Genomic DNA, 26,597 nt, shown 5'->3' with positions numbered 1-26,597 from the left:
AAAGAAATGACAGGAGTATTAGTCTTCAATGAAAGCTGGTAAAACCAGCAGAATATCCATTGAATTCGTGGTAGGTCAGTTACAGTTATGTCGTGTATTTCGTCGATAAAAGTGCCGTGGCACGATCACGGAAGTGTATCGCACATACGTGATAACAATGAGTCTTTCTGTCCAAGGATCCAACGATCTTTTCACGCGAGATAAATTCTCTTTTTGTTGCATATCGATTTAGATTAATATTATCCACAAATGCGGGATTGTTGAGGGAAGAGGAATTTATCGATTAAAGTTAAGGAAGATTCGATGAAAAATAAAAGTCGGAGAAATTTTTTCGCGCCACCGGAATACAAATAACGCGATTTTCGTTATCCACCAAGTTTCTATGCATGAATTATAACATCGAGAATTTCTCGATTAAATTTCGAAATCTGGATGCTCCTCTTTACTTTCTGGATTAATTTGTTCCATAATCGACACGAAGAATACATCTTGATAATTCGATGATTTTAAAATAAGATAAATTTCTGTCCTCTTTATAGATCATGGAAATTTTTTTACTCCAAAAAAAAATATCCTGCTTGATCTTTATGATTTTTTTCCCCTTTCTTTTAAATATTCCACATCAAAATTGAATATCGAAAATTAATATTGGAAATTATTCTTATACTAGTGATATCGAACATTGGAAATTAATGTTAAATATCAATATCGAGGGGGAAAAAAACCGATTATAATTTCTTGTTAAAGTAACGCCGATGAAATAATGCAATCGTTCATCCATTATATCAGAATTTCAAAGGGAAATTTAAAACCATCAAATTTTCCCCCAACTGTTGTCAACTTTTCGCCATTTTTGCAGCATTAAAAGAGAGAGAAAAAAAGCAACGACGTATTTTCCGAATTCAAAAACGAAATCAAAACGTTTCGCGGCAACAAACAAGCCAATCGAGATCCAGTAATAAACAAGTGAATAATTCAATCGATGTCAATAAACGGTCGGATTAAGCGGTTTAAACGTATAATGAAGTAACTCGAAAACGTCGAAAATCGTACAAGCAACAAATATATCCAATTGTAATTCGACGCAACTACTACAATTCGAAATCAAAAATACACCGTTACTTTTGACGATTTTCTTTTTGATCTCTGATATCTGAAAGAAAGTTAATTCGAAATTGAAGAGAAAGAGAAATTATCCAATCGAATTACTCAACGTTATGATAAATTTTTAGAAGCAGAGTCGAATTGATAAATCGTTAATCCCCTGTGCTCGAACACAAGATACCGTTTTTTTAACTCGTGACAAAGGATGATATCTGAAATGTTCGCGCGAATTCAACGCGGTTTTCCCGGATTCTTTTTTTTTTTTTTGTCCACGATTTTCCATGACACTTTGCACACACGTTGTACGTGGAACGATATCACGTTGCAGCCGTTCGATTGTCGACCAGATTCTCCAGATGGAAAGACAATTCTCGCGACATTTTTCATCGGATCCGTTTTATCCGTTAATATCGAATTATTGCAAAACAAAGCTTTGATACTTTTTCATTGCCATTTTTGCTTCCAATTCCATTTTCCCTTTTTTTTTTTTCTTTTAAATTAGCCGCGATTGTGCGTCTCTTCTTTTAATCTGTTAGCTTGTGGATTTTTCGCGATGAAGAAATGGAACTTATATAAAGACTCCTCTCATTTTCACGATGATTAAGATCTACAATTTATAATAATATGTTCTTCAGGTGAACGTTAAATAATGAAAAATTACATATTCACAGTAATAGAAATAATAATAAAATAATAAAACAGTGAAATCGTCTCTCGACACGTTTGCATCAAAATTTATTTTATTATTCATTTGTTTAAACGAATATATCGTAGAACTTTAAAAAAAAAAAAAGAGAGAAAGAGAAATTAAATCATCACAAAATGAAATTTCATTTAATTCATTTTAATTAACCGTGTTATTGAAATATATATATATATGAAAAATTTCATTGTCCAAATTAAATTACTTTTTCTTTCTAATACCGTTAAACAGAAATACAATTTTCCGAGAGAGATAAATGCGAAAATGAAATTTCGCTCGCACGATATGAAATTAATCCCGTATCCACGCTTCTCTGATTCCCTTTCAAGTCTCTTACTTTGATTCCACCACGGGGAGAAGGATATGGAAGAGGCACACTTTCCAGATTTCCATAGATGAAACTTATCGAAAAAAAAAAAAGAACTTGAGGAAATACATTTTAACGAAATCGAATATTAATAACAATCCGTACAAGTTATTTTTGATACGATCTTTAATCCACATCGAATTAATTGCAACGAACAACTGCCAGATCCACGATGGCGGTGGCCAATTAAACCTGGAAATCGAGTTAACCTCGTATTCTTATTTCCCTTCCCGGATATTGACTTACCTGAGATAAAACCGCGAGATTAAATTGACTTAACTCGCTCTCGTCCTCGTGTATCAAATACATTTACATCCTCTCCAAACGACTTGTAACACTGTTCCGTGGAAAACGACGGCGAAGGAAATTCGTGAAATTCGCTGAATTTTATTAATCGAAGCGAAAAATTAAATTAATCGAGTATCCATCCCACCATTTCCAATCTTATTCTCCTTTTATTAAAATGATGGAGATACAATTCTTCTTCTTTCTTGAAATAATTTAGGCGAAGATTTATATAAATTTTGTCCAACTTCGCTACGCTGAAACAAAAATTAATTTAATGTGAGTAATGGAATCATGTTTATTAAATTATACTGCAAAAGGTAAGTTTTATTGATAACAATTTCATTACTACTACATCGAGTACATTTTCTTGTTATTCCTGGCCTCTTATGGACAAGTTTTTCCATTCCAGATTTATAGGCCACCCTTCAAATTACGTGTACGACGAGTACACTACCCTTCTTTTTTTCCTGTACCGTATATCCTTTGATATCTACGTTAGCCAAGGTGAAGGACGTTTCCACTATCCCGGAATTCTCGATTCCCTTTTCCTCTTATCCGCCACCCTCGACCCGAACCATATTTCTTCGTTCCCCTCGAATGGGGTGGGGACGAAAAAGGGGGACGAAGACGGAGAGGTTCTGTTTTCGCAATCCAAGGTTTATCGATATATGGGGCAATTAGTTTGAAGGGGATAAGTGGATAACGAAATATGGGCCACGGTTCGAAGCAACCGCTTTCTTCCCAACGTATCTGGATACTCTGCCTTTTATTTATCGTTATTTCTCTCGAAAGAGAGAATCGTTTCTATTAAGATTTTAATTCAAACTGAAAGAGAAACATCGTGTTATTTGACGTATCGTAGCTTTCCTATTTATTTAAATATATTACCAAATAAAATATAGTCACACAATCGAGGAAAATAGAATGAAACTATTTTTTAACAATTTAATTTTCTTGTCCTCTTCGTTTCTCCAAATATACCTATAATATTAAATAGATTCATCAAAAAAAAATTTAATAAACGATTCTTCGATAAATGCAAATTTGTCAATCGTTGTCGATCTACTTATTATCGAGTGTATTAAATAAATTAAATAATTAATAATAATAATTAACGATTTTCTTAATGATGGAAAACTTTGTTACTTTTGCAGAGGCCGAGGTAAGATCGCCCAGGTTCACAGGTTCCGGTTGGCTTGCGTTTCCCGCGTTGAAGGCCGCGTACAAGCACGTCCAGTTGGAACTGGAATTCCGTCCCGAGGCGTGGGATGGTATCCTGCTTCTGGCCGGGGAGAGGGACGATCTTCAGGGTGACTTCATGGCCTTGATTCTGCATCACGGATTCATCGAGTTCAGGTAACGATATTACGCTTCTTATATCGAGTTATAGCTTGGATAAAATGTAAAATAGCTTGGATGATTGTTGATCGATCCAAGTGTGATTTATTTAAAGGGGTTGAAAAATGGGAAGAGGAGTTTGGAAAGTGAGTTTTTAAAGATTTTTTAAAGTAGTTAATATTGTAAAACATATAGTTATTGTGCAAGTTTACGTGTAATTTCATTATTACGAGATTAAAAGCGAGTATATGGCGGGTATTTATGCAAATTTAGGTTTTTATGCGCACAGAAATGGAAGTAAAAATACGTTTCACCCTTTATATATGTACTTTGTTTTGAATATCTCTCATCTTGTTCATTCTGCAGAACATTATACATTTAAATTTCCACGATCTAGTGATGAAAACAGTAATTTCATATTATATCTTTTTTAAATATCCTAAATTAATTAACCATTAAATCATCATTATTCATTTCCCAATGCAATTCTTATAAAATTCCAATTCTACTGATTTTAGAAATTTTCAGAAAAATTTAAATTTATTTATACGCGTTAAAATCAATAGCCATTGATATATCGTTTCGATTAAATCATCATTATTTCTCAATGCAATTCTTATAAAATTCCAATTCTACTCAGATCTTCAGAAAAATTTAAATTTATTTATACGCGTTAAAATCAATAGCCATTGCTATATCGTTTCGATTTAATAAATTTGTAAACCAATCCGAATCGACACGAAAAATCGAAGGTTAGTTTAGAACGATATATCGATGGGAAGTTGATCGATAGAGCACAGCGAATCGAAGCGTTGGCCGCAAATTGGGCGCATCCCTGTCGATGACATATATCACCAGTATTATGCCAACTTTCCATAACTTGCCTCGATATGGCGCAAGTTTGGCCGAAAACCTCATTGCCCTATTAGCGGCGGGACATCAAAGGATTCGCGCGAAACCGCGATTTGCTTCAATTTACCGCGGAACACGTTTCCCTATCGTGGGAGGAGCGCGTGATCGATCAACTTCGACGAAACTCGACTCGAAGACGCGCCCGTCTGCTCTCGAAGGGTTAATTTTCATCCTCGAGACGCCTGTGACCATCGCGCGTATTAACAGGGATCACTCTCAAAAGGGCACGAAATTAAAATTATCTTTTATTTTAACAAAGAATCGAATTGTTCAGGAAATGTTTCGTTCAGAATTTATGGAATTAATTATGGGGAGAAGACGTTGATGTTGTTGAATTATTGAAATTTTTTTTTTTTTCTAATTAGAAACGAAGTAACGCGAACACGATTCTCGTGGGATTAATCTTCGTTTAAAGTTTGGGAGGTGGTTAATTTTAAAATTTATTCTCTCTTTTAATCCTCCCTATGTAAAAAACAGGCTCGAAAACTTTAGCTTGTATTTATCGTAGCGTGTTGTGTGCTCGCACTCTGCTTCTCGGCGAATTTTTAATTATCTTTGCCAGAATTCTTCTTTTCGTTCCACGGGTACGTATTTTCACTTAATTATATAATTAATACATCACGATAATAACGTGTGCAGATATCAATGCGTACAAATATTCTAACTAGCACATATTTTCAACTACCATATAATTCGACTCCGTAATTTACACCACAAATTTTGAAATATGCTTCAAAGTGTTATTAATTTAAACTTGCAAAATCGATAAACGGAAGAAATAATGTTTAAAACGAATTAGCTAAAAATTAAACGAAATATCCCTAAATGAAATAAAATTTACAAATTACTATAAACTTATACTTAATAATAAATTCCTCGAGGACTGGGCCAATAAGTAACGAATTAAAAATACTTATCGTAAAAATTAAAAAAGCCTTAAAATTCTCTCTTAAATGAATTTCATCTCGTTCAGGAACAAGGTCTTCTTAAGATCTCGCTATAAAGTATCGCGTTGATGAACTTGGCCGCCACTACATTTTCTTTAATAAGCGAAGAAGGGACCGGAAAGAAGTTTTCCCGGCTATCTTTCACGAGCTACACTCACCACCAATGACTACGTGGCCATTTTGTGGTGTGAGTTTGCCATTAATTAAGGATTCCGCGGCTAATTTTTCGTTTACAGCTTAATAACTCGTGGCGACTAGCCACCGATTTATGAATCCCCGGAAGTTCGAATTCGTGGCAGAGATTGTCTACGAGCAAGGCCATGTTTTTGTAGTTAATGTTGCCCTTTACCTTCCCAAGTTTTTCATTACCGGCAGCCTAAAGGGCTGCTTTGTAAACTTTGTGGCGAAACTTTTTCGTTGTGATGTTTCACGTTTTAATTCCACTTCGTGAATGTAACGACGAAGTTGGAAGAAATATCGTGGTTTCATTGTTGTAATTGAAATTGTGGAAGAAGAGAAGGAATGAGAAAGATTATGTATTCTAATATATTCATATGATATTTTTGGAGAGGGGATAAGAAAAATATTCGTTAAATAATTTAAGAAATTTATCTAAAAATTTCAATTTTCATTTATTTATCGAGAATTAATTATTCCTTTTTTTTCTCTCTTATAGAAATATTTGATACTTGATTTAAACAGTCTATGAAAAATAATATGAAGATAGTTTGGGAAATAATATAGCAGAATGAAATGTAATGAAAAAATGTAAATATACAGAGCAAGAAGTTCTAAACATGTTCTTTTGTTCGATCCTTCTTTCGATCTTTGCATCGTTTTTTCATTGTCCCTTCATTTACATATGTACATATGACACGTGTCATAAAAGAAAGTTGTGCAAACCATCGAGAGAATAACGAGAGTCGTTAAAATCGAGAGAGTTGCCAGTTGTAGTTTTTAGTCGCACTTTAGTCACCCCGTTAATGCACTTTGTAATTACTGAATATTTAACGTTACGTGTCATTAACATTCATTCATAATAATAAATTGTTATTTATGGTCCATAATATTTTCGCATTATCCTCTTCCAATAGGGTATATACACAAGTATCTTCAAAAGTATACAATTTGAAATTTAGAATCGTAGAAAATATATTTCGTAGAAATATAAAAGTTTATATATAATAATATATAAATACATCTATTTTATAATATCATAATTTCAATACTATCATTCAACCAGCATTCAATTTTATTATCAATAAGCTTTTGTTCTGTTAAAACGGAAATATGTTTCCCTCGAAAACGGAAATTTCTATTTAATTATGGAAATAATCGGGCCTTTAAAAGAATAAAAGCTTCGTCTGAATGTAATTTATTCAACGATGCTGTAATAATCGTTCGTCGTTCGCCGATTTCATTTCCATAATTCATTAATCGTGCGCCAAATGATCAGTCGTAGAAATTTATTCGTACTGGACAAACATCGAATATTAACCAGTCAAGAAAAAAAAAAGAATAAGAAAAGAAAAGAAAAATCTCGTCTGAAATGAAAAGCTAAAGCACTCGATCGAATTTACTTTCTGACTGCATCTAAATCTAAAAATCAATCTTTAAAAAGAAATCTCAAATATTATATCGCTTCTAATTAACGAAAAGAAACTCGATTAATCACATAACTCCATCTCGGATATTTCAATACTCCCCCATAAAATATCCAACAACATTCCATCATCAACAATATTTTTATCAAATTATATCATCCCTTTGAACGAATTTGAAAATATCCCTCACCTAATCGAACCCGTCACTCGGACGACACTCGGGCTACGATCATCCCTCCCCAATTCTCACTACGTCGCCACCGTAAAATATTTCCTTTCCAAGCGTTGAGAGATGGGTGAAGACTCGCTTTCGGGCAAAATGAAATCTTCTCGCAAGTCAGCCGAGGCTGAAATAAGAAGAAGAAGAAGAAGAGGAGGCATGATCCTATATCTGCGCCCGTGTAGTTACCGTTCGCTTTTCAACGGTGGAACAAAGTCTCTCGCCACCCGAGTTTTCCGGCTTACCTATCCAATCTGAGTGGTCTTTTCTTCGGTTAAGCCGCGTTCACGTAACCCATCGTCGTCGTCGTCGTCGTCGTCGTCGTGGTGCTCTGTGTCTTTCGACTGAGGATAAAGAGAGCGAAGGAGGGGGTGGAAAGCTCAAAGAATCACTTTCACGTACACGGATGTCCGCATTACGGTTACATGCACGGTCGAGCGACGAGCGTGCTCGAAACGGAAGTAATATCGCGTGAGCCCGAGGATCGAGACAAAAATAGGAATTGAGTCCTGGACGGTGTCCAAAAGATTTTTTCGAGGGGATGTGTGTCCCCGTTTCCTTCTCCATCTCTCGAATATGCGGAGGGTAAGTAACTGTTTTCGACACTTGACCCGTTAAGGGTTTTCCTTCGGTTTTGATATTAGGTATATCGATATGAGGATTAAAATTCTTGTTTCATTCGGTTGCGAAAGAACTGTTAAAATATTTTCGATTAAATTCTATTCCTTATTCAGGATTAAATTTAATTTTCCTTGTGATTCAGTAATTTAAATAAATTTATAACAAATTTTCGTAAAATACAACGTGTATTTTCTTACGAAAAATAATCATCTTTCTTCTCTCGTTTCAACAATCGTCTCAATTCCATTGTTCGAGTGAATCGAACTACGTGACTTTTCTTTAATGACAGCATCTAAAAATGTCAAGTGCATCTCGCATGCTGGGGGTCACTATATCGCGAGGAACAAGGCCAGGGTCACGATCCTCGTCGTGATCTCCCCGAGGGAAATTCTTAATTATTTCACACCAGACGAAAATTGCATTTTTTTTTTTCTTTCTTTCTGTAAAGATAAAGATAAAAATCAATTATTTTGCACTTCTTTTATTCTTCGAACCGTGTTATACGGATGTATATATATATCTATCTCGCAACAATGGCCGAAATTGAATTTCCGTTTCGGGTATCGTCCGTCTGGCTAATCGGCTTTTCTCACGATTGCACCCTCGAACACACACTAACTTTCATCACGGTTTAAATTGTTTTAAATATCGTACTCGTGATAATAATCCTCGTAGATGGATATCGTTTATGAATATTTTTTTTTATATATCTCGTTGAGCGAGAGAAAGAAAAGAAATTTCAGAGATATATCGCGGGAGGAAATTGCAAGGATTCTGCTTCGTTAAGCTGCTCGGGGATGGATCGTTACGGGATAACGATTTGCAAATAAGGCGAATCGTTTACATTTAAAATGATTTTATATTGTTCTTCTTCTTTGTATCTCGAGCGCACACGTGTTTGCATTTGCGAACGATTGTGTAAGATATTTAAAATTTCGGGATTGTGATAATGGAAAATGGATGCAGTTGCAAAAAAAAAAAATGGGACAATGATATCTATTTAATACGAATTTAATCTTCCCTTGAATTGCGTTGCAACATTGATCTTTTCCGATTGTTCAATTCATTCAAACCTGATTTATCGAACAAACATGAGGAAAAGAGAGGGAATAACGAAGCTCGATAAAAATTTCGTTTGTATAATTCATAAATGAAATGAAATCTACTGTCGTGATTTAATAAAAAAAAAAAGAGAGAGAGAGAAAAAAAGTAAACACTCGAGGATGAAAAAGCAATTTTTGCGTAAATGAAACGTAAACTGAAACACGTGAGAGAGGTGTTTCGTGGCGAAACGAAAACGTGGCGCTATTATAATTCTTAGACTAGAAATCGACGAGAAATGGCGAGCTGCGTGTAAAGGGTCGAGCTTTAAAACTTCGTGAAAGTAGCACGCGCGTGCCCCAAGCAGCATGCTATTAATTACGTACTTCGGTTGTGCAGGATTTACGCTGCAGTCGGCATAACTCGTTAAAATTTCTCATTACCATGTCGTTTACCCTCCGACAGTGATAATTACCGCAACTTAGAATCCAACCCTTGCCTCTACTAAGCACGACCCCTTTTCCATCCTTCGTTTCGCTTCGAACGAATAAATAATAAATAGAATGGAACGTATATACAACCGAAAGAACAAGTATAATGGAGGTAATAATAACTGGAATATTACAATGAAACGAAATGAACCTTTTCGTGTAAATAAATTACAATTAGTATTTTTCAGAAGGAAGTTGTCTTATTGTTGATCTCGAATATATTATTTCATAATTTTCCCCCTGTTGCATAGTAAAATGTTTATTCGACAACAAATATTATCTGGAAAAGTAAAATATTCTTTAATTTATAACATTGCATGATGATGTCGTTTGTATATATATAGCTTTGTATATTTTTAAGAATTTTGAATTTCTCTTTGCCCAAAGTTAGGTAATGGTGAATTATTACTTTCAGTGCAGCACGGTAAAGTTTCATGTTACCTTCATGGTCGTTAATCTCGCGTTTACAGACACTGATTGACATCCCCGTTATGGAATAGTTAATAGATATAATGCTTTTTCATTTCCCCGTCGACGCGCACGTGATTTTCTGTATTATCGAGCTAACATTGGAAGCGTTGTTTAAGAATATGACGAGATTTTGAAACGAGAGATCAACTATTCTACTCGTCCCTACGTTGAAATTGGAAATGTTCCGTTCACATTATCAGATAATCGTCGAACCGTTTGTGAAACCGTTTTTCGTTTCGATTGGAAAATGTTTTTGGAACAACAATCGATGATCGATGCGTATCTTGTGTATTTTATTCCAAATGAGCATACGAATAAATTATGAGTTATGAATTTTCCAAGCCTTTACGAGAGAATTCATAAAATATATATATATATATATTTTTCCATGAAAGTTTAATCTATTGAAGATTTTATTTTATCCCCGTTCCCTCTTAATCTCTAATTTCTGTGATTTTTATTTATAATATTTTTATTCCCCATTATCGACTTCCCAGAGGAGATAAAGTTTTATCTGAAAAAAAAAAAAATATATATGAATGAAAAATACAAAATACTTGAAATAAAATATTCCACGTGTAAAAAAGAAAAATGAATAAAAAAATATTCTATACAAATTTTATAAAACATACGTAATAGTCAATTCTTTTTCGATTTAAAATATTCAATGTGAATGAAAAATATATTATCAGAGAATAGAAAACTTAATCGTCTATTTTTTTGTTATTTTTAAAGTACTTTTTTTTATGTATTTAATTTTCTGCGATTCTGTTCCAATATAAATCGATTTTAATCTCATTCTTAATCTCTAACACTTCAATTCGAAAACTCTGAAAGAAATTTTCCACGGAAAAACGTTTTAAATTATCACGCGCTGTATTATTCCGCAAATAAGATTTTTTTCAAAACTCAAAGCATTTTTTTTTTTAAGCAAACGATTCTCAAATCAATGAATCTTTACAATTCGACCGATTTCGTATGTTTCTCACGAACCAGACTTCCTGCTAGTAGATAAATGGCGCGAACAATATGGAAAGTTTAAATTGGAAAAACCAGAAGAGAAATATTAAAGAGGGAAGAAGAAATTTAATCTTTCGTGATAAACTAAATTATTAATTAGCATATTCTCTTGTATTTTTCAATACCAAGCGAGTAGTCCATTTCTTTAATCGTCAAAAATATTTCATTCACTTTAATAATATTTCTTGCTTCAAGATAGAAACACTTCAAAAAATATCTTTAATATTATTCATCCCTCCAGAATCCAAAATTTAGATCCTCTGTAAAATCAAACGATTCCAATTTCAACGTGAACCTTGCCCCCCGAAAAAAAATCATGATTTCGCAAGGCAAAAGAAAAACGGTATCCCTAATCCAGGTATTTGTTCGAAGGTTCGATTGTGGGAGCGGAGTCGGCACAGTGAGGAGCACGCAAACAGTGAGGTTGAACGAGTGGAACACCCTGACTGTCTACAGGCATCGATGGGACGCCTGGATTCAGCTGAATCAAGAGAAACGAGTCGAAGGAAGATCGAAGGTAAGAATGAATTTTCGTCTGGGGGTGTCGAAAAAGTCGAACGATCGATTATCGATGAAAGGGGGAGAGAATAGATTTGTCGACGTGCCGCGCAAATACTTAATCGCGGCCCCTCGACTCGAATTAGAATTATCACGATTTATGCGGGCCGGAATTGAAATCGATGACCGCCTATTTCGAAAACGGACACGTTTCGATTAATGGTTTCGTGAATTTGCCACGTCTCTGACATCGGAAATTCCACGTTTTAGGGGATGATTTGGAAAGTAGGATAATTGTGAGGGGATTAAAAAATGGGGGAAACAAATAAACGGAGCAGAAAGAATTACGATCATTGAATCATTGTTAATAGATTACTCGAATAATTAAATGAACATCGGTTCGTTTTATAATTTTAAATTCGAAGAGAGACAAATTGAAAAAAGAGGGGAAATATATCGTAAAGCAATTTTATAATAAAAGAAAAAATTAAACTAAATTCACACAATCTGCCGATATACCGAATCTCTAAAATCACCGCGTACAATTCCGGCAATAACAGAAGTTATTAAAACTTGGCTCACCGTTAAAATTTCATTCTGGGACCAACTTCAACCCATTCTCTCGATTAAAATTCATGATCGATATCACAGAGCGAAATGACAAATTCTCATTGGCAGATATAACCGGCTTGTCACGGGATTGTTTCACAACCGACGTTGATATATATATAAATCCGTTTTTCCCCGTCGTTCTCGTAATTTTCCGCCGGTTAAAAGGCGGCGTTTCTCGTTTAGACGTCTTCTCCCCTCCCCCCCTTTAAAATTCCGGGCCGGCTGACGTCTTTGGCCGAGAGACGAGCAAATCTTTTTCACGACTCCGTGTATACTCGCCTCGGTGCACGTCATCGTTATTCACATGCGCGCAATTCCACCCGCTATATACATCGTTTCTCGCCGGGAAAAACGGTTATTTTCCAAGGAAATCGACTGTCTAACGACGAGCCGCCGACTCCTCCTCCACTTTCTTCCCGAGGAAACGAACCTCGTTTCTCGCGTTAATTATCGCGTTTCTTTCGCGCGATTTAATGCTGTTTCTCGATTTCTTTTACTTTTTTTTTCTCTCTCTTTTTGTTGCTATCGATACGGGAATTATTGTTCAGTCGATCCAATATCCATTAGCAAAAATTCTCTCTCTCGAGAGAGGAGAGTTTTATTTATAAAACTGTGCATTCGAATCCTTTTGAGGTCGAGTTAGTATTTTATGAGTAAGAGATCGAAGAAAGGGAAGAATTCTTGAGTATCGATATTTTTCTTGTTTTAAATTCTAAAACAGGAGGAAATAAAAAAACAATATTGTTTCGAATGGTGGAGAGAAATTGCTCCTCTGTTTCAAGTTTGTATATAAAATTCTGTTCCATTTTTCCTATTCCATGGAAAAAGAATTCGATAAGAAAATCCAGAAAGAAAATAGAAAAGATATATTCGATCTAAAATGTTTGGAGGAATCTTTCGAAGGGATAACGAGATGAAAAAAGAGAGAGATTCGAAATTTCGAAAGAAAGAAACTTAAATAAATATCGATCAAATTAATTATATCTTGCGAAGATAACGTATCATCATACGATGTGTCGACCAATATACCAAATTATTCTTCAAACCAATGTGCAAAAGGCACGATCAAAGAGCCAGCCTTTTGGATAGAAGAAGACAAAAATGGCGATGATCGATCGCATTGGGAAATTGACTTACATTGAGCATTTTCTCGTGGATGAAAGGCAAGCCCTCGCTGATGTCTCGTTTGAAAAATACGAGAAGGAAAAGAAAGAAAGAAAAAAAGAATAATACGAGGAAAAGAGGAACGAGTATATATGTGTGTGTGTCTGGAACGAGAAGAAGAGAAAAAGAAAAACAGAGGAGAAGAGCAGTAACGTTGACCCCGTGCAATCGCGAAAAACCTGTGGAGCAGCACGGAATAAAACCGAGGCTAGAGGAGTGACTAAGTGCAGGAGCATGATTAAAAACGGGGGTACAATACCGGAACAATAGATGGCACCCTGTGTGCGTTTGTTGTTCCAGTCGGGAAGGGGAGAAAAAAAAAATTTTCCTTCAGAGGATTCACCGTGCGTCAAAGATTTTCCGCTGTTTGCCTCGAAACAAGGAGGAGGTTGTTGGAATATTACTTTCGATCGGTTTGAAAGCGACAGGCCGCGAATTACCCGGCCAAATGGAGCGTGAAAACGAATAGAGACGTACACGGGATCCATTCTCTCGCGGACGTGTCCCAAACCGTTTGATCAGGCGCCAATTAAATGGCCGCGTTTAACGCTTCGACAATCGCTCGAATTATGAAAGAGTGGCTCGCTTTGGACGGGTTTCTCGTATCGTTTTAATTTCTCGATTGAATTGGGTAGCTCTGCGAGTCGATTAAATCTTCATGCTTCTTAATTAACGTTTCTCTCTTTTTTTTCTGCAAAGTTTGAGATTGAGTCATTTTTGGGGGAAAATGAAAATTAAAATAAGAGTAATAAATCGTATTTGGTTATTGGGGGGGTTTATTAGAAATAGACGTGTAATGTAATGTGATAATTGTCGAATTTTCGTGTGCAAACATCGAGATATTTTTATTTTGATAAAGATATATTCGTTTCGCCTTTGGAGCAGGAAAATATTCTATTCGAGTTTGATTGCAATAATATATAAACGTGTGCAAGTACAATTAAATCGTAGAAGCACAGGAACGAGATAATTAAAGAGTGTAAACAATATTGTTTAATTTCAATCAACGCGAAATTGGCATCGTGGAAAATGCAAGAATAATGATAAATAATAAAAAAGAAAGAAAGATACAAACCAAGATAACGCATTATAAAATATACTCTTGCAAAAAATGAAATTTAATTCTTAAAAATTCATTATACGAAATTATAATTAAATTCTGCTAAAAAAAAAAAAAGAAGCTAATCAAGTTTTTAAATAGAACAGTTGATAAATTAATTAATTCAACAAAAACACATCTGTATATATTAAACCACGTATACATATTTCTCGAAAATTTAAAAATTTGCGATAAAACCCTCTACCCTTTCTGTGCTTATCTCTCTGTCTTAAAAAAAAAAAAAAGAAATTCATACATCTCTATCATTTTTCCACCGAAATTCTCTCATATACCTGGTATAATATTTCAAGAATATACGATGTTGTACATCAACATGGTGGTATCCATTACTTCGTTCGCTTATTTACCAGGGGAGAAACGTAAGGCGAAATCTTGTTCTTCGAAAATAAGGAATAAAACTTGGATGTAATGTCCATTACCATTCCCTCCCCGCAAAAATGATCATCCCACACGCGACGAAATCTCCCTAGATCGTATCCCTCATAATACGATCGCGTGAAAGGTTGATGCATTTTATCAACCCCTCTTCCCGCGTTACATTTATGGTCAGACGTATAAAGACAGATGGCCGGCTTTGTCGACGATGAATAATCGAACCACGCCCATCTGGCCACACTGTGTGCAATCAGTAAAATGCACGGCCTCCTATAATAAAACTTGCCCGCAGTTTGCTCGATTAAGGAAATTCACCGATCGCGATGTCGCGCGATCGTGCTCGTATCGATTCTCCACCCCTTCTTTGTACATAAGGCTAATTTTAACCCTAATTCACGTACGCCTGATATAATGGAAATTGGGTCGGTGTACGATGTTTGCCGCGCATACGATGTGCCTTTTTATCGAATCGAAATTCTCGTGACTGAAATTTCGTTCCAACGTGACACGAGCAGTGGAAATGGTTGATCGAATGGTCGATTAAAATTTAGATGCGATCGGACGCGTGATAAATTTATTATCGCCGTTACAAATGACGCGTTTCTTGGTTGTATAAACGATAAAAATATCGTCAAAAATTGGATGGGTTTTATTGTTGTGAAATGATGGAGGTTGTTCTTCATGCAACGTGTAAGGGATTTTCTTCGATGTAGGCAGAAGTGATAAGCCATGATTGATTACAGTCTCAACATAGTAGGAGAGATATAGGAGTTAATAATTGTTGTAAATGGATTGCTTAATAAAGATATAAAGAAGGGTAAAAAATTCTTCTTGTCGATAACAAGGTAATTTTAATAGTATTTGCTGTATAATATTGGGAATAAAAATATTAATATACGAATTAATGTATTATCAGATCATCATTAGATCGATTCAATTTCGCGTTGAATTATATATTTTACGAGATTAAGATCTTAATAAGAATTAAGTACATGTGATCACAGGTTCGACAATCTCGAACCATTATAACCATCTACGACCCAACGATTCTAATTAATTATTAAAACACGAAGCTAATCCTGGTTAAAGAAAAAAAAAATCTTATTATTTACGGGCGCAAGGTATATAATATAATACGATTTTAATAAATGTAAAAAACTAATAACTCATCGGGAAAAAACTCTCTTTCTTTTATTTCAATATTTATTACCTTCAAATATTTGACTATCCGCGTATTTTTTTTTTTTTTCCGTTTGTTCTCTTTCATTTTCATTTCATTTCAAAACAACACATTCACCATACAACAGAGATACATTTGCTTGAAATTACACCGTGAAACTGGCATTCTACTCTCGAATTAAAAGTCTTTAAAAGCTGCCTTACTTTCCAAACCTCCGTTTCTCTCTCTCTCTCTTTCCTCCATCATTTAGCTCCTCTTTTCTTCTCCCTTTCTCTCTCTCTCTCTCGACCACTCTCATAAGACTTGCAAATTGTTTCGTAATAAGTTAGTACGCCGTCTTCTTCGCGGCGAGAGAAAAGAGACGCTACTTTCTTCGACGAGGGGAAGAGTGGTTTCGAGTACTCCTTTTTAAAAACAGAGCCAAGTTCGTCCACGGCCAAGTTTCGCGAAACAATGGTGAATATTGTTCGGTCACTGCGAGAAAGAAATCTGAGACTTGGCCTGAGATATCACACGACTCTTTCTCGCGCCTGAAAGAGATGCCTCTTATCAGTTAATAATTGTTATACTTTATTTATTCGCGTGGAGAAACATGATTCGTTTTTCATTCCTTTTTAAAAAACCGAGGGGATCCTTTAGATCCTTTTATAAAGAGCGTTTGGGTTGTTGTCATTTTTTTTCTCTTTTCAGCAACATCCAATTTTATAATTTGCTTTCAAGTCATTGAATTTAAGATTAAGGAAGCAATATATTAACTTGATCAATTATAAATATATATAAGTTTAAACAAGTTCATTGAATGATTCAAAATAATGAATAATGTGTTCGTTTCTATTGATATTCCTATTAATTTGCCATTTTTTTAGAATATATTCTCTCCGTTAATAAAAGTTATATATATAATAACCTGTTAAATAAGAAATAGAAATTCATATGTGACTGAACAAGCAGAATAGGTTAAAATATAATCAGACGAGTGGAATAAAGCTCTGTACAATGGATGAAAGAGGGGTGTGTATAATCAGTTTAGTAAAACATATAACACATGCAGAATTAGAACAGTAGAACAATTTGCATATATAATCAGTCAACTAGAAGTTACGTATATTATCAATTTACCAAATTGGATAATACGAGTTCGTAATACAGGATAAATTCACAATATCGTTATTAATCAATAAACGTAATTGTTTTCATAAAAATGATAATCAAAATATATTTCCAAAGAACGAAAAGAAATCATCCTCGATATTCTTCCCATAAAAAATCAATCGAGAATGGGAAAAATTCTCGAAATTAATTTTAATTTCGCAAAAAAAAAAAAAACTTTATCCCGGACACGTGATCGAAAAAGACGTTAATCGACGAGCGGTTTCAAGGATCAGGCCACGGCTCGAAGACAGACCGTCCGTTTTCCCAGGGGAGGCGAGTTTAATTACCTTTAAAATCGGTGGACATCACCGGCAAATGGGTCCGCGGAGCCGAGCCCACTTTATCCCAAAGTGCCATTAAGTACTCGGTGTCCTAACGACAGCGTCGTAATTAGAGGAGCCGAGATCCCCCTTTTTTTCGTCTCTACTTCCGCTTCTTTCTCATGGATCTTCTTCTTTTTCTTCTTCTTCTTCTTCTTTATTTTTTTTTTCTTCGGCGACAAAGTCGACTCGGCTCAAAACAGAGGAGGAGAAGCCCTTCAGACGAGTCCCTTCTTTCTTTCCTCCACTTTTCTTGATATTTCAACCGTGTCTTCCGCGGTATTCTTTCGCAGTTGATTCGTGGAAATTCATTTAATTGAAAATTCGAAGAGAATGTTTGGATAAAGATTTGTGAAAGATGAACGGATATTTATTTAGCAATTTTTTTTTTGTTGAATGTATACGAATTGTATACAAATATTTATTAATTATCAATCTTTCAATCCAATGTAACGTATTCGATTCTTTTGGGATAGAAATACAATTGGGTTTTATTTTTTTTTTACACGATTCACACAGTTACACGAGTTTTTTAATATGTATATTATATTGCTGATATTTCAACATTTTTCGTTTCATTTTGTTCGCATGTTTTATTTACTTTTATAAACATATTTCAAACAATTTTAAAAATGTATTTTTTTTTTTATTTTTCCTTGACATTTTTACGTGTTTGTTAAATAAAATGTTTTTATCAAATGTATTTTAAATTGTTTTTTGTATTATATTTAATTTAACACAAGTTTTATGTTTTATTGTAAATTAATTGTCATATAACTTCTTTTTTTTCTTTTTTACACACCACGCATTCATCGCGCAAAATCCAGATATGTTATAAAAATTAACAATGTTTAACAAAGATTAGAATTGTATACTTTTTGAAAAATAAAAATAAAAAAAATTAATTGTTACAAATTAATAAACAGAATCTGTTACTCACCGTTATCAAATCTTGAAAATATTTAACTTTTCAAATAATTAAGAAAGACACGTGCAGCACGTACAATCTTTTTAAACTTTCATCTCCAACTATCTAATCCATGCTAAATATTATTCTGAACGCGAAGCAAAAATCGAGCGCGAGTACATCCCCTTGAAATCGTTTGATAATGAAAATTTCTCCCCCGCGATAATTACATTTTTAAACATTCCCTCGGCGAAACCTCGAACGATATCTTTATTTTGCCTCTGTTGACCGAATAATAATATGAGCTGTAATAATCTGCTCTGGACACAAAGCACGTTTTCTTGGCCATCTAATTTTCCCGACTTTGTAACGGGTCGGGGAATAACTGGAATAACTCGTCGCAGTTGCTTTAATTTGTTCCCATGTTCTTTATTTCTTTTCTTTTTCCCTTCTTTTTCTAACTAGACAGTGGCTACGAGAACGAGCAAAAATGAGGTTGTAAAAAGGTTGTACGTCAAACGTCTGTTTTCCGCGCGACTACGATTAAACATTGATATTCTTCGTTTTCATCACGCTTCAGAAAAATATATTTCGTTTGATCACGCACTTTATAATTTCTTCAATAATCCATGCTCCACTTTCAACTTATTTTTATTGCTCTTTCAATCCATTCGTTCGTGCTCTCTGAAATGAGAAATAGTTCGTGTTACTTGCAATTTGAAAATTTCGCAAGGCAAACTGAGAGACAAATTTTCAATACATTCCTTCAGTTTCGTAGAATTCAAAGAGGAAGAGACACCCCTAATCACGAAAAAGGGAATAGAAGGACAAAAGGAGAAGAAGGAGAATAAAAGCGCGATGCATCTGATATTTTGACCGCAAAGAGACCGAGATTAGTTGGTAAAAAGTTCTCTACCCTCGTTTCCCTTCCGTAAAACCCTCTCGAAGTCGTAGAAAATTAACCCCCCTCCAGTGGACAGATTAACCGCGTCTGAGGACCACTGTCGTAACGAGCACGGTAAACTCGGTGTTCCAAAAAAGAATTGGGGGAAAAAAAAAAAACAATGAGAAATCGGATTTCACCGTGTCGTTCTCGCGAAATCGCTTAAAAACCACGGATCATCCCCACGTACCTGTCCCTCGACCCCAACGCGGTTTCACGTGAAAAACTGGGTCTCTGGATCGAGAGGAAAGGATAAGCTAAATTCTACGTTGTTCCGCAACTTTTCTGGCGAAAAATTCTTCGGGGAAAATGCGTGATATGATGAAAATCAGACGATAAATTGGAGCCACCTATGGGAAGGAAGAGAAAAAGGATAGCATAATCCAAGTCGAAACACGAGTGTAAATGATAGGTATGGAAATTAATTTTGAATCTTGAAGCTTGATATCGGATGGAAGTCTCGTATAATTCGCCTCGAATTTCTAATTAAATAGGAAATTGGCTCATTAGATCAAACCATGTTTCCAAAGATGGATAATAATATCCGAAATATAATTTCTAAGAACGTTGCTTCATATTTTTAAAGCCTCGTGTCGAACAATAGGAAGGATTTATCAGATTTCGAAAGAAAAGAGAAGTGAATATTTCGCCCGATTATTAACAGGATTTCCCGCGTAATGGAAACACGAGTCGCGAAACTTTTCATCGCGTGATCGATACAATGAAAGGAAGGGAGGAAGAGGAGAAGAGGAAGAGCGCCGTTGATCGCATTTCCTCCCTTCAAAAAAAACCGATCCTCTCGCGCGGGGAACAATGAAAGCGGGCAGGGTTGTTAATAACAAAAGGTGAAACCGTATTTCCGGATTTACCGCGTCTTTTTTAAAAAGGGCAAAGGCAAAAGACGCGGAAAAGGAAGGAGGAATCACGCGTTTTTCGGAAATGAATTTTTGCCGACCGAACTTTCGGCAAAGAGGGATCAAAGAGGGAGGAACATCCTCCTCCGGTTAAACCGTGGCGTTTCTGAAAGAGCGTATCCTTTCACCACCGGCTGAGAGCAAATCTCATTTGCTCTGATACGCATTTCTCGTGGTGGCTCGATGTTAATCGCGGCCCGTTTCGCTTTCATTGCGCGTCAATAAGCGAGATTTCATCCCACCTCTTATTTCCGTAATGGCGGAATCGTAACCGAGTCCATCTCGTGTCGCGTTGAAAAGATTCGTCGCTTTTTTTTCAAACGAGCTTAAACACGAGTTTTTTGAAAATCTTTTTTCTTCTTCTTTTTTTAGTATATGGATTTTTCATTCATCGATCATTTTACGATGTATATCAGGGATGATAACGATGAGGAATGATATATTCTAGAAAGTTTGGAAATCAGGATTCATAATTGATGGAAGAAGTAATTGAAGAAATGTTCAATTGCTCTTAATTCTCTGTGATTTTATTATTTGTCGATGTATTTTTTTGAGAATCGTTGAATTAAAACTCGAAATAAACTAATTTAGAGAGATATTTAAATAGATGGAGCATGGTTGAAACTTTTATCCATTTAACAAGCTTGGTCCGTTTTTTCTTTTTTTTTAAAAAGAAGAGATTCGGTTCCGAAAAATCGAAGTTTGCGAAAAAGTTTCGAAGTAGAACAGGGATCGGACGAAATTAAAAGTCGAAAGTCAATTACAAGTTATCATTACAGGTCGTGTTACGAAAGAAAAATCCAAGGATTCATTCCAGTTAAAACATTAGTATCTCTCTCTCTCTCTTTCGTGATAAAGAACAGAATTTATCGCAGCTTTTTTCCATTTCTTTTATTATTATTTTTTTTTCCAAAGTAAAAATGTTTCAACATTTACCTCTTTGTTTAATGCATTCGAGACTCGTGCAACATTGTGGATATTTCCTATTTTATGGCGATTGGTGTACGCGATATGAACTTTTCCAAGGAAACGTGAAAAATGAAAAAGATTTCTTCGTATGATCGATTTTCGTTTTGCCCGAGAGAGATACCCGTATAAATGTCGTCGTTAGTATGCACAATCATTTCGAATCTTGTTACATTTTTCATCATTTTACGATTGTTTTTTCGTAGTTTTGAAAATCAATATCCGCCATTGCATATCCTCTTCGATTTTTGCCCAGGTTTGTATTAAAGACACGAAGTGAAGGATGATTTAATCTGAACGATACGATTTCGAAACGAGATATAAAGATATAATTAGCTCGGATTTAACGGGGTGGAAATTTTATCTTTGAATTTTATCCCGTAGGAAAAAATGATTGATTAAATTCGGTACGTGATTCGCTGAATTGAATAATGAGAATATATATATATATTGGAAAATATTGAAAAATGAGAATGTAAATTTTGCCAGAATTATTAATGAGAGGAAAAAAAATTTGTTAATACGTTATTGATAAATACTCGAATTTCCATTAACGAATTTATTCGATCTTATACACTTGGTTATTAATTAATCGTGATGACAAGATTGAATTTAAATATTCAAAAAGAAGTTGAATATTTCATCGATGCTACCTCTTTGATCTACATTAGACTTTCTAATAAAATTCCTATAACTACAAGGTTCTATAATTGGTATACAATCGAAAAATGATCAAATGCCATTGCCATTCTACGTGCAAAAATAAATCAAGAATTTGCTAGTTAATCGAGTTTAAATACATGTCTATTAGATGAATTTTCAAATTTATTTTTTCTATCTATTTTCTCACATAGAATAAAATCCTGTTGATCATTTATTCCAATCAATAATTTATTAAGTTACATGAAAGATCAAATTTCAAATAAAAAGAAAATTTATTCCACCGAATCTACTCGAAAAAATAAATCCCCCTTCTCAAATATGCCAAGCAATTCCTCGTCAATTAATTCAAGTCAAAAAAACTAGAAAAAAACTGTCTATCTCAAAAATTTTAATTGGAAAAATACCTATGATCTCGAAACAAAAGATTCGATCAAAACTACTTTTTTTTCGCGCTATCGTATCAGCCGATAGGTCTTTCCACGAGTTTTCCAACGAGTAGAAAAACCTTTTAAACGATCCTACGGATGATTCCCAACCTTTTAAAGTTGCTTCTCCCAAAACTTTCGAGACTTCTGCAAGTGCATTAACTTTGAAGGCTGAGGGCTAAAGATTTGTACACGTGTACATCCATCTCTAACTCCTCCCCTTTGCTTGTGTATTACGACACGCGCAACACCCGCATAAGGAGGGATGAAAATACAAGAAACTCTCACAGATATATTATTCAGACGCGGGATGGTTAAGCAAATATGGGCTACATTGGATGCATAATCCATGTAAATTGCTGCTAACGCGTTGCCATCGTGTCGATGCTTGGCTGAGATGTTTCTCGTTCCTTCTGCTTACTTTTACGAATTATACGCGGTTACTTTTTAGGAATTGCGTAGGAACGAGTGCCATTTTGGGTGAAACGCGATACCACCCTCGAGAGGAGTATCGTGAATCACGGCAATTGTGCGATTTTCGAGAGCTGAGAGTGAGTTAAGATGTTTGGATAGGGGAGTTCAGAAGGGATTCCAAGATTTGGGCAAAGTAGTGGAATTCTTGAGGGAGGATATTTTTTATGAAAAGAGTGTCTTCCCTTTTTATGGAATTAACATTTTGCTTTCTTTCTTTCTTTCTTTCTTTCTTTTTATGAAAATACAATTTCTTTTTTTAGAAGATGAAATATATCTTTGTGTCTTAAAAGAAAAAAAAAATGTAGGGAAAATATTTTTTGTTTGGTGAGCAAAGGAAAATTTTTAGGAAGAAAGAGAGAAATTTTTTGAACAAAGGAATACGTTTCTTGTAGAAAAGAACAAAACTTTCTGAGATTTTTCTTTTGTCAAAATAACTTGTTTAAAAAGAAGGGAGGAAGCTCTCTCTTTTGAGAGAATTTTAAATGAATCTTTAAAAAGAGTAATAATTAATCATCTGTACAGGTTCGATCATTAATTATCGTTAATGAATCCGTTAATAAATAAGCCGTTTATTCATGTATTGTTTTTTAAAATATTATTTTCAAATCGCTTTTCGAATTCAAACTTTTCCATCCGTGAATCGATTTAATTTTAATATTCCGCGGCGAATCCCCCAAATTTAACGACGTTCCACAGAGTTTAATTTTACAAAATTTCCAACTGTTTGAAAATTCAGGGGAATAGGGACAATTGGTCGATTCATTGAAATGCGCAAGAAGTGTGCCAAATCAATTTTATTCATCGCGTCAAGCACACTCGATTTGCCGGAAAGATGTAACGTGCATAGAAAGGCGAATTTAACCAATGTGAAATGTAACTACGAAACTCGTCGAGCTATCACGAAGTCGAATGCCTCTCCCTTCCATCAATATTAACACGCGCCTCTCGCCGGTGCTGGAATCGAATTCCTTCGTAATTACTTGTTCCTGTGAAATAATTTCCCTATCTACAGGAACAACTACGGGATACAACGGGATGGAAACTGCTGGTATACTCTTGGTGAATAGAATACATACCTCGCATAATTGCATGATGATACGTCGACGTAGAATTCACTCATTATTAAGAAAAATTAGGAAAAATATTTTCATATTACTTGCGAAGAATGAATTAATATTAACAATGCAAAAGACATTTTCCTAGATATATTTAGATTATTCGCTAATTGCACAAGAAAGAAATGTAAAATCTTTGCCAGTAATTATTATTCTCGAACAATTCTTCGAATACTCAAATGCAAAATAATGAAACAAAACAAAGAAAAAAGGAAACCCCTTAAATTCCTCATTTGCCAAATCCTCAAAATTCTCAAACTGAAAACTCTTCCAAATTTCGACGAATAATCTTCCCTAAAGATCGCTCTAACCTCAAAGAGGTGGAAAATTTCGTTAGGATCAGACTAAAAAAAGAGGAAAGAGAAGAAGAAGAAGAGAGAGAAGAGAGAGAGAAGAAAAGAAGACCGTATTCGAAACTCGATGCGAGCACAGAAAATGGATAAAGGTTCCTTTTTCTCTTTTTTCTGGTAGATAAAAACGCGAATTATACAATGAATTTTCCACAGATGCGTGAACCAGGCCGTTCTGGGTTTGATTGCAGGGCTTGTTTGCGAGAATTACCTTCCGCGAGCCATTGTTCGTCGGCGGACCTGGAAACACAACCGGCCTCGAGCGACTTCCGGTGAGGACCGGATTTAAGGGTTGCGTCCGGCATCTGGAAGCCAATGAACACCGTTATCGCTTCCCTCTCGCGCCACAAGGGGATGCTGCGAACGGTTTCGACGTTGGTAAGTACAATTGATTGTTTTTGTTCCGGATCTGGAAAAAATTTCATGTGATTTATTAATCAAATTGTGATGATACTTTCGTGTAACTTAACTGTATACTTGATCACTATAATGATTAAGTAAATGTGGAAGAAGAACATGAAATAATTTGAATAAGTTTTAATTGTAAATGTACAGAAATTTTGGGAGTGGAATAGAAACTTGATCATTATTACTTCTTGTACTATATTCAATAAAATAGGAAATGAATTTTGGAGATTTAAAATTTGTGTTTTACAATAAAAAAAAAGGATAAAAGGATTTTTGTATGAAGTTTTAAGAAAACTGAAACTTGTTACCTTGTATAATTATACTTGATGTACCAAGGAAAAAGTAAATTTTGGGAAGGATTTCTCATTTTGAATGTTAAAAGCAATGCTTGTTCTTTGTTGGAGAGAAACGAATTTACAGCTACAAGGGAAATCCGGGCTCTTCTCTAAACTTTTGTTCGAAACTGTAACTCTATGCAATGAGATTTTAATTCTCTCTCTTTTTAAGAGTAACACACTTCTTTAATTACCTGTTACAAACATGAAAAATGCATGAAAACTCTGATCCAAAAATATCTGATGGTTTATAAAAAAACGATAAAGCAAACCTTTTTTTCTCTCTCGCGAAACATCAATTCCTCTTCAACTTCAACCCCACAGATTTCTAACAAGACCATTGGTCAAGACGAAAAACGTCGATTAAACTTTCCACGTTTCCTTATCTCGATTCGCGTTGAAACGGTGAGAGCGAGCGAGAGCCGGTCTATCGACTGTCAAATCTCCATTGAACCCCTTCAAGGAAATACGCGTAATCCCCTGAAAATGTAATCTCATAGAAGATAAGTTGTAAGAGCGTTTCTAGATTTCCAAGAGGCCGATAAACGTTCGACCACACTCCACGTCTCTATCCTCGAAGAACGAGGATAGTGCGGAATGCATCAAAGGATCAAATTCCTCGGGACCATTTTTTGGTCGTGGACCAGTGGTCCACTGGTTTAGATTCCTTGCAAACCTTGGAACGTGGGGTGTCGTTGAAAAACGAATCAAAGGGAGAGAGGATTCTTGAGGATGATATCAAAGAAAATCGTTCCCTCCATTCGTTTTGTGAACACTCTTGCTCTGGAAAAATATTCTTTTATACTTTATTTCTCGTGTGTCTAGTTGAAGAAACTATGATTTGATGAATTTCTTATTCCAATTTGTTTTTATAAGTATTTTAATAATTAAGATAATTATTATAAATATTTTATAAGATAATTATTTGGGAGAAACGTTTTATGGAAAATTATTTATTATACAATTTCTCTTCCTTTTAATATCTATTATTAATTTTAATTTTGTAAGATTCAGAGAGAAAATTAAGATTTTATCGAAGATTTTTAGTATATAAATTTTTCTCTTTTTATACATACATTAAATCTTTCGTATTCGGTAAAATTTTAAGAGAATTCTCTTCGATGTTTAATATAATTCTCTCGACACATTGATCAATGATGAAACGTATAAAATATAAAACGTGACAAGATGAAATTACTTTATCATATTCGCGGTGATTCGTGATTCGAGTAATAATCATAACGATAAAATACCACAATCCATAATTAGGAAACGCTGAAGTTACATTTTGTTTGGATGGAGAGAGGCGCACGATATCGGGTGCTCGAATTAACCCCTATATCGGCGAACACACAACAGGTGTCATATGAATTTAGTTAGAAAATCCTCCAACGCACGCCGTATATATATATAGGATCCTCTGATTTAGTGGAAAATATATTCTTCCCTCGTTCATTTCTTTTCTTTCTTTTTTTTTTTTCTCTTAAATATCAATGGCAATTGAATTTTTAGAAAATGAGAAAAAAACGTGTACACGAATCATAAGATT

At 34.8% G+C, this 26,597-nt stretch overlaps 1 protein-coding gene across 4 annotated transcripts in view; it reads left to right on the top strand.

The window, feature by feature from the left end:
- Nucleotides 1–26,597, top strand: part of LOC409782 (pikachurin) — a 175,791-nt gene that overhangs the window by 125,706 nt on the left and 23,488 nt on the right. For all 4 annotated transcript variants that reach the window (XM_006561063.3, XM_006561065.3, XM_016912367.2 and 1 more), the window contains 3 exons: nt 3,617–3,818; nt 11,500–11,644; nt 24,497–24,683. In XM_006561063.3, the coding sequence (XP_006561126.1) occupies nt 3,617–3,818; nt 11,500–11,644; nt 24,497–24,683 (534 nt within the window). The remainder of the gene's footprint in view (nt 1–3,616; nt 3,819–11,499; nt 11,645–24,496; nt 24,684–26,597) is intronic.

This window comes from Apis mellifera, linkage group LG5, assembly GCF_003254395.2.
Source record: "Apis mellifera strain DH4 linkage group LG5, Amel_HAv3.1, whole genome shotgun sequence".
Lineage (NCBI taxonomy): Eukaryota > Metazoa > Arthropoda > Insecta > Hymenoptera > Apidae > Apis > Apis mellifera.
Note: the sequence above shows the minus strand (reverse complement) of the source record. Positions and strands in the feature narration are given on the sequence as shown.